Source organism: Ranitomeya imitator, chromosome 2 (assembly GCF_032444005.1).
Source record: "Ranitomeya imitator isolate aRanImi1 chromosome 2, aRanImi1.pri, whole genome shotgun sequence".
Classification (NCBI taxonomy): domain Eukaryota; kingdom Metazoa; phylum Chordata; class Amphibia; order Anura; family Dendrobatidae; genus Ranitomeya; species Ranitomeya imitator.
Window position 1 is genome coordinate 301,005,730 of NC_091283.1, and position 9,217 is coordinate 301,014,946.

The 9,217-nt window shown below is 43.8% G+C and overlaps 1 protein-coding gene across 1 annotated transcript in view; it reads right to left on the minus strand.

Annotated features, from left to right (window-relative positions):
- LOC138663355 (oocyte zinc finger protein XlCOF6-like) overlaps positions 1–9,217 on the minus strand; it is a 53,501-nt gene extending 44,284 nt beyond the window's left edge. Inside the window, exons 1-5 of the mRNA XM_069749534.1 lie at positions 9,011–9,217; positions 6,706–6,855; positions 6,397–6,576; positions 6,190–6,313; positions 6,009–6,106 (exon numbers count right to left, since the gene is read on the minus strand). Coding sequence (XP_069605635.1) covers positions 6,009–6,106; positions 6,190–6,313; positions 6,397–6,576; positions 6,706–6,783 — 480 coding nt within the window. The 5' untranslated portion in view covers positions 6,784–6,855; positions 9,011–9,217. The remainder of the gene's footprint in view (positions 1–6,008; positions 6,107–6,189; positions 6,314–6,396; positions 6,577–6,705; positions 6,856–9,010) is intronic.

Below are 9,217 nucleotides of genomic sequence, written 5' to 3' on the forward strand. Positions count from 1 at the left end.
GGCCAAAGGCGTAGCATCAATGCCTCTCAATGGAATAGGACACTGCAAGGGCTCCAAGAAAAACCCACTACGCTTAGCATATTCCAAGTCCATCAAATTCAGGGCAGCGCCTGAATCCACAAATGCCATGACAGAATATGATGACAAAGAGCAGATCAAGGTAACGGACAGAAGAAATTTTGACTGTACAGTACCAATGGTGGCAAACCTAGCGAACCGCTTAGTGCGCTTAGGACAATCAGAGATAGCATGAGTGGAATCACCACAGTAGAAACACAGACCATTCAGACGTCTATGTTCTTGCCGTTCAACTCTGGTCAAGGTCCTATCACACTGCATAGGCTCAGGTTTAAGCTCAGGTAATACCGCCAAATGGTGCACAGGTTTACGCTCATGCAAGCGTCGACCGATCTGAATGGCCAAAGACATAGACTCATTCAAACCAGCAGGCATAGGAAATCCCACCATGACATCCTTAAGGGCTTCAGAGAGACCCTTTCTGAATATTGCTGCCAGTGCAGATTCATTCCATTGAGTGAGCACTGACCACTTTCTAAATTTCTGACAATATACCTCTATCTCATCCTGAGCCTGACAAAGAGCCAGCAAATTTTTTTCTGCCTGATCCACTGAATTAGGCTCATCGTACAGCAACCCAAGCGCCAGGAAAAACGCATCGATATTACTCAATGCAGGATCTCCTGACGCAAGAGAAAACACCCAGTCCTGAGGGTCGCCGCGCAAAAAAGAAATGACGATCCTAACCTGTTGAATTGGGTCACCAGAAGAGCGAGGTTTCAAAGCCAGAAATAGTTTACAATTATTTTTGAAACTCAGAAATTTAGTTCTATCTCCAAAAAACAAATCTGGAATAGGAATTCTCGGTTCAAGCAAAGAATTCTGGACCACAAAATCTTGAATATTTTGAACTCTTGCCGTGAGCTGATCCACACATGAAGACAGACCTTTAATGTCCATTGCTACACCTGTGTCCTGAACCACCCAAATGTCTAGGGAAAAAAAAAAGACAAAACACAGTGCAAAGAAAAAAAAATGGTCTCAGAACTTCTTTTTTCCCTCTATTGAGAATCATTAGCACTTTTGGCTTCCTGTACTGTTATGAAAGGCAATTCAGAATCACAATGGACATGGAGGTCAGAGCACATACAATGAACTGACAATAACCCAAAATAATAGAACGAGCTCTGAGACGTGGGAACTCTGCAGACCGCAATCCCTAAGCCTATCAAACCACACTAAAGGTAGCCGTGGAGCGCTCCTGACCAGAACCTAGGCGCCTCGTCACAGCCTGAGAAACTAGCTAATCCTGAAGATAGAAAAATAAGCCTACCTTGCCTCAGAGAAATTCCCCAAAGGAAAAGGCAGCCCCCCACATATAATGACTGTAAGATGAAAACACAAACATAGAGATGAAACAGATTTAGCAAAGTGAGGCCCGACTAGCTGAACAGAACGAGGATAGGGGAGATAACTTTGCGGTCAGCACAAAAACCTATAAAAAACCACGCAGAAGGGACAAAAAGACCCTCCGCACCGACTAACGGTACGGAGGTGGTCCCTCTGCGTCTCAGAGCTTCCAGCAGGCGAGAAAAACCAATAAAGCAAGCTGGACAGAAAAATAGCAACAAAATAACATAAGCAAAACTTAGCTTTGCAGAGCAGCAGGCCACAGGAATGATCCAGGGAAAAAACAAGTCCCACACTGAAACATTGACAGGAAGCATAGATCAAAGCATCAGGTGGAGTTAAGTAGAGAAGAAGCTAACGAGCTCACCAGATCACCTGAGGGAGGAAACTCAGAAGCTGCAGTACCACTTTCCTCCACAAACGGAAGATCCCAGAGAGAATCAGCCGAAGTACCACTTGTGACCACAGGAGTGAACTCTGCCACAGAATTCACAACAATTAACCTACTGTACATATTATCTACAAATAGACCATTAAACGGCCCCCACAAATCAGTATGCCTGGCTTATCCTATATATTGGTAGGTGTTTTTTCTCTCCTTGCTGACACACCTGGCTTATTAATTGAGGCAAAACACCACTTCATATGCATCCCTTTTCCTACCCCAGATTCCAGCGCACTCTTAAAGGGTTAAAATCATATGCCCAGTCTTACTTCTAATAGGTATGTTGGTGTTATATCAATGTCTTACCACCTTCTAGCTCTCTTATGCATGCTGCAACCTCCTCTGTAGGTTGATATGGGTCGATTATGTTGGATAACCTTACTGTGGTATTTATGTCACTCACTGTGACCTTCCTGTATGATTGTCGCTAATTTCTTTATATGGTTTCTTTATTGTTTATTCTGCTTTATTTTGTAGTACACTGATGAAGGTCTTGAAAGACCGAAATGTTTGTTGTGACTACTGTATGTATCTCACAATACATTAAAACTGTTTTTTCATCACATCCACCCGAGTGTGCCAAGTATTACTATATAAGTGGGAAAATGCCAGTGATGATGTCACCGCTAGCCATTGAGGCTGCGCTCGCAGCAGCTCATTCACCAGTGGTTTTCAGCCTGGACGGTCACATCTTGGCACCGTCCAGGTTGAAAACTATTTAGCCCCCAGACATGGATTACAGCGTGGGACAGAAAGACGGACAGGTACGGTATATTGTTGTTTTTTTTATTTTACTTTTATTATAGATCGAGGGCTTCGGTGGAATTAGACAATGCAGTAAGTATGGTATCATTGAGATTATAAAGGAGTCTGTGTCATTTTTTCAATTAAAGGATTTTATTCTGGCTGTGTCTTTATTTACATACAGTACAGACCAAAAGTTTGGACACATTCTCATTTAAAGATTTTTCTGTATTTTCATGACTATGAAAATTGTAAATTGACACTGAAGGCATGAAAACTATGAATTAACACATGTGGAATTATTTACTTAGCAAAAAAGTGTGAAACAACTGAAAATATGTCTTATATTCTAGGTTCTTCAAAGTAGCCACCTTTTGCTTTGATGACTGATTTGCACACTTTTGGCATTCTCTTGATGAGCTTAAAGAAGTAGTCACCGGGAATGGTCTTCCAACAATCTTGAAGGAGTTCCCAGAGATGCTTAGCACTTGTTGGCCCTTTTGCCTTCACTCTGCGGTCGAGCTCACCCCAAAACATCTTGATTAGGTTCAGGTCTGGTGACTGTGCAGGCCAGGTCATCTGCGTAGCACCCCATCACTCTCTTCCTTGGTCAAGTAGCCCTAACACAGCCAGGAGGTGTGTTTGGGGTCATTGTCTTGTTGAAAAATAAATGATGGTCCAACTAAGCGCAAACCGGATGGAATAGCATGCCGTTGCAAGATGCTGTGGTTGACATGCTGGTTCAGTGTGCCTTCAATTTTGAATAAATCCCCAACAGTGTCACCAGCAAAGCACCCTAACACCATCACACCTCCTCCTCCATGCTTCACGGTGGGAACCAGGCATGTAGAGTCCATCCGTTCACCTTTTCTGCGTCGCACAAAGACACAGTGGTTGGAACCAAAGATCTCAAATTTGGACTCATCAGACCAAAGCACAGATTTCCAGTGGTCTAATGTCCATTCCTTGTCTTCTTTAGCCCAAACTTCTCTTCTGCTTGTTGCCTGTTCTTAGCAGTGGTATCCTGGCAGCTATTTTACCATGAAGGCCTGCTGCACAAAGTCTCCTCTTAACAGTTGATTTAGAGATATGTCTGCTGCTAGAACTCTGTGTGGCATTGACCTGGTCTTTAATCTGAGCTGCTGTTAACCTGCGATTTCTGAGGCTGGTGACTCTGATAAACTTATCCTCAGAAGCAGAGGTGACTCTTGCTCTTCCTTTCCTGGGGTGGTCCTCATGTGAGCCAGTTTCTTTGTAGCGCTTGATGGTTTTTGCCACTGCACTTGGGGACACTTTCAAAGTTTTCCCAATTTTTCGGACTGACTGACCTTCATTTCTTATAGTAATGATGGACACTCGTTTTTCTTTACTTACCTGCTTTTTACTTGCCATAATACAAATTCTAACAGTCTATTCAGTGGGACTATCAGCTGTGTATCCACCAGACTTCTGCACAACACAACTGATGGTCCCAACCCCATTTATAAGGTAAGAAATCCCATTTATTAAACCTAACAGGGCACACCTGTGAAGTGATAACCATTCCAGGTGACTACCTCTTGAAGCTCATCAAGAGAATGCCAAGAGTGTGTAAAGCAGTCATCAAAGCAAAATGTGGCTACTTTGAAGAACCTAGAATATAAGACATAATTTCAGTTGTTTCACACTTTTTTGTTAATTATATAATTCCACATGTGTTCATTCAAAGTTTTGATGCCTTCAGTGTGAATTTACAATTTTCATAGTCATGAAAATACAGAAAAATCTTTAAATGAGGTGTGTCCAAACTTTTGGACTGTACTGTATAACTATAGGATTAGTATTGGATAGGTGTCTTATAGACACTTTTCCATTACTAAGCCATGGGCTTGATGTCACCTGACAATACAAAGGTGACATCAACCCCACAAATATTAACCGCAATTGCCACCGCTACAGGGCAAGAGGGAAGACCTGTGCAAAGCACCAGAATTGGCGCATCTAATAGATGTGCCTTTTCTGGGCAGCTGTGGGCTGCCGTTTTTAGGCTGGAGGAGCAATGGCCCCTTACCAGCATGAGAATACAAGCCCCCAACTGTGAGCTTTAACAAGGCAGGTTGCCAATAATGCGGGGGACCCCATGCCATTTTTTAAAAATGATTTATTAAAATATTTAAAAAAAAACCACAGCATGTGGACCCCAGTGTGAGGATATGGCCGCTTACTAAAGACTATAGGACAAATGGATGTAGAGTGGAGACATAAAGACTTTTTCCTGTATGGACCACCGGTTACATCAATATTATTGTACTTTAATAGTTACTTTGCCTGATGTGTTTTATTAGTTATTTTCTTGCTGTGTTTTATTAGTGATTTTCTTGCTCATCAGTTCATGCTCAGGAATCAATGTATCTATTCAGTGGCAGTCAGCAGAGGAAGATGAGCAGACTAGAGCTTATGAAAACCTAAGGCGAGTTGTTGGAGGGATTTCGATGGAAGAGGATCCAAGCTGGAATGGATGGATGATCTATGGAGCTTTGGAGATTGTTGGCTGGAGGGGTATCCATGAGCTACGGTCAGGATAGCCATCGTCTGGAGGAACATAGGCTGTGACTGCACACTATACCAGCTGGAGATACAAAATCTGTGGGCCAACCAAAAGTTGGGAGACAGTGGGCATCGCCTGGTATGGAGCCAGTGGAACTACTGATCTCAGATTGGGAACTTGTGGACTGAGGACATTGTATGTTGGTCATCTATCTGGATTTGTTGTACAACCATGGATGTATGGAATAAAAAAAATTAGTAGCATCGTTAACCTGCCTAGGTGATTTTTATAACCCACAACCTCAGATCTTCACACCCTCTATTCTTGATAACCAACCTTGCTGAAGCTGACAGTTGAGGGTTGCAGCCCCCAGCTGTAAGTTTTGCCTGGTTGGTTCAAGAAAATAGGGGGGAACGCTCACCAGGTTTTTCATTCATTTATTTCATTATATCACAAGTGGCAGCTGAGGAATACCCCGATCATCCGCTCCTGCTGTCACTGTTATTAGCGGCAGCAAGTGTCGGATGATGGGAGTAAGAGTCCCAAAGCCCCCACCTACTGTCATCGTTCAGACTTTAATATAACTCATCATTCTCTCCTGCTCACGCCGATCGCCGGCAGAGTAGGGGAGAATGATGAGAGGCGTCTTCAGCACCCGCCACCGGGGAACAGCGCTTACAGTAGCGCTTCTTCCCAGGTGGCCATCTGTGTGGTACTGATACAGCACACGGTTGCCACACATGTGCCGCAAGTATTACACACATGGACACTGATATCTCCAGTATTGGTTTTTCCGGGATCGGAAATAAAAGGAAGTGTGAAATCGGCCTAAGGGAGATCTCATGACACTTTCTCTCCATCTACCTGATAATACGGAGGAACATTGGGATCTTCCTGTTTACAGTCCTGTGGAAGAAGAGGACGGGGACATCTCTCTGGTGTTGTCCTCTTACTGGATAGATCTGGAGGAAACACATACAGGGACTGAGTTCATTCTTTACATACAGATAATTATAGGCTGTGTGTATTTAGTGCTGTCTATTACCTGGTGATGTGAGGGACTGGGGAACCTCCATCATGGAGTCCTTGAACAGATCTTTATGTCCTTCTAAATACGCCCACTCCTCCATGGAGAAATAGACAGCGACATCCTGACACCTTATAGGAACCTGACACATACAATGATACCATCATCCCCCCGATCCCTTCATAGCGTTACTGTATAATGTCCCAGCATTCCCAGCAGTGTCACCTCTCCAGTCAGCAGCTCAATCATCTTGTATGCGAGTTCTAGGATCTTCTGGTCATTGATGTTCTCATGTATCAGGGGGTGAGGTGGAGGCTCCATGATTGGACTTAGGGGTCTTCCCCATCCCTCAGACACAGGGTCCTGACAGCTCTCACTAGAGGTCTTCTTCACTGCTGTATAGTCCTGGTTATGGAGAGACATATTAATAAATCTCACTACAGACATTTCCAGAGTCCTCACCTCTCCAGTTCTGTCCATCTGTTATTCCCATAGATAAGAATGATGTGATGTGTCATAATTAAAATCTCTCACCTCTCCAGTAAGCCGGAAGAGGATCTCTAGGGTGAGGTGTAATATCCTCTCCGCCATCTTGTCTTTGTCCATATCCATCTTTGATGGGTAAATCAGGAAAATTCTCTTATACAGAAGATCTTCACTGAGAGGATCTGATATTGTAGAGACCTGAATGAGAAGAAGATGAGCCGATGTAACATCATAAATATCCTGTGTAATAATACAATTACTGGAGATAATAAGGGAAACATGAGGAGATGTATTATTTTACAGCATTTAGTTTCCTTCTTTACATCTACTAATAAAACCTATATATTTACGTCACAGACAACAAGCAGTTTATTCCTCGGAGTCGGCAGCTGAATACGTTTCTCATAGACTCATCTTCCATAACGCTAATTCTCGTCTCATTTACCGACACTGGAATCGGCATTAGCAATACTGCAGGAGATATTCATTACACGTGACAGGAGAAATAAATACTTCATGATGAGGACGACATCTTCATCTCCTACTTCGGCTCTAGAAACCTATTTGTCCAGAGTCGGTCACTGACTCCATCACCACCGGCCGTCTATATGAAGGTTTCCCGTCTTTCCCGCACTGTAATCTTCTATCACGTTAGATCTCAGCTCTGATTCACACACAGAAGTTTGAGGCTTTTATAAGAGACTAGATGGTGGCCCGATTCTAACGCATCGGGTATTCTAGAATATGTATGTAGTTTATTTATGAAGATTTTAGAATAATACATTGAATACACAGGATTCGGCCGGCCGCGACCAATTAGCAAAGTGTGGTTCAAATCCCGTGCCAAATCGCGGCCGGACTGCGCCGGTCGCTGATTGTTTGCGGCCGGCCACATAGTATATAGCACAGCCACATAGTATAAAACAGCCCACGTAGTAAATAGCACAGCCACGTAGTATATAGCACAGCCCACGCAGTATATTGCACAGCTAACATAGTACATTGCACAGCCCACGTAGTACATTGCACAGCCCATGTAGTATATTGTACAGCCCACGTAGTATATTGTACAGCCCACGTAGTATATTGTACAGCCCACGTAGTATATTGTACAGCCCACGTAGTATATTGCACAGCCCATGCAGTATATTGCACAGCACACGTAGTATATTGTACAGCCCACGTAGTATATTGTACAGCCCACGTAGTATATTGCACAGCCCATGCAGTACATTGCACAGCCCACGTAGTATATAGCACAGCCCACGCAGTATATTGCACAGCCCACGCAGTATATTGCACAGCCCACGTAGTATATTGCACAGCCCACGTAGTATATTGTACAGCCCACGTAGTATATTGTACAGCCCACGTAGTATATTGCACAGCCCATGCAGTACATTGCACAGCCCACGTAGTATATAGCACAGCCCACGCAGTATATTGCACAGCCCACGCAGTATATTGCACAGCCCACACAGTATATTGCACAGCTCACATAGCATATAACACAGCCACATAGTTTATAACAGGCCACGTAGTGTATAACACAGGCCACGTAGTGTATAACACAGGCCACGTAGTGTACAAAACAGGCCACGTAGTGTATAACAGCCCACGTAGTATATTGCACAGCCCACGCAGTATATTGAACAGCCCATGTAGTATATAGCAATGTGGGCATCATATCCCTGTTAAAGAAATGAATTAAAATAAAAAATAGTTATATACTCACTGACAGCTACGTCATCATCTCGCGAGACCGCAATGCATGGAGCGGTCACTGAAGTGTCGCGAGGAGTGGGAAAGGCCGGTTCTGGATCCAAGGGGCTGACGGACAGTAAGTATATAACGATTTTTTTTTCTTTTTTTAATTATTTTTAAAATTAGATCTTTTTACTATTGATGCTGCATAGGCAGCATCAATAGTAAAAAGTTGGTCACACTGGGTTAATAGCCACATTAACGGAGTGCGTTACATCCCGGCATAATGCGGTCCATTAGCGCTGCCATTAACCCTGTGTGAACGCTGACTGGAGGGGAGTATGGAGCGAGCACTGACTGCGGGGAGGAAGGAGCGGCCATTTTGCTGCCGGACTGTGCCCGTCACTGATTGGTCGCGGCAAAACAGCCACGACCAATCAGCAACTTGGGATTTCCGTTACGGACAGAAAGACAGACGGAAGTGACCCTTAGACAATTATATAGTAGATTGTTGGTAAGAACAAGTAGATTGTTGGTAAGATTGTAGGCCAATGTCTCCATGTAGTTTCTTTTTCTCAGGATATGATGGATTTTCTTTGGTACTTTCCCCCCAATTAGAAGGGACACCTGTGGATATTGGGGTCTTTACCTTCTACAGTCCTGGTGGGATTTACTCGGTAAAGTGGCCGTTGGACAAATATCACCATCAATTACCCTCAGACTGAAGGAACATCGCTCCTCTATTCGGATCTATGGATATAGGATGAAATCCACTGCGGCCCCTGCAAGAAAAGGAGGAGAAAGAGCAGAAGTTGGGGGAGACCACCGAGGCCTGAGATTTCTACGGCTGCTCTGT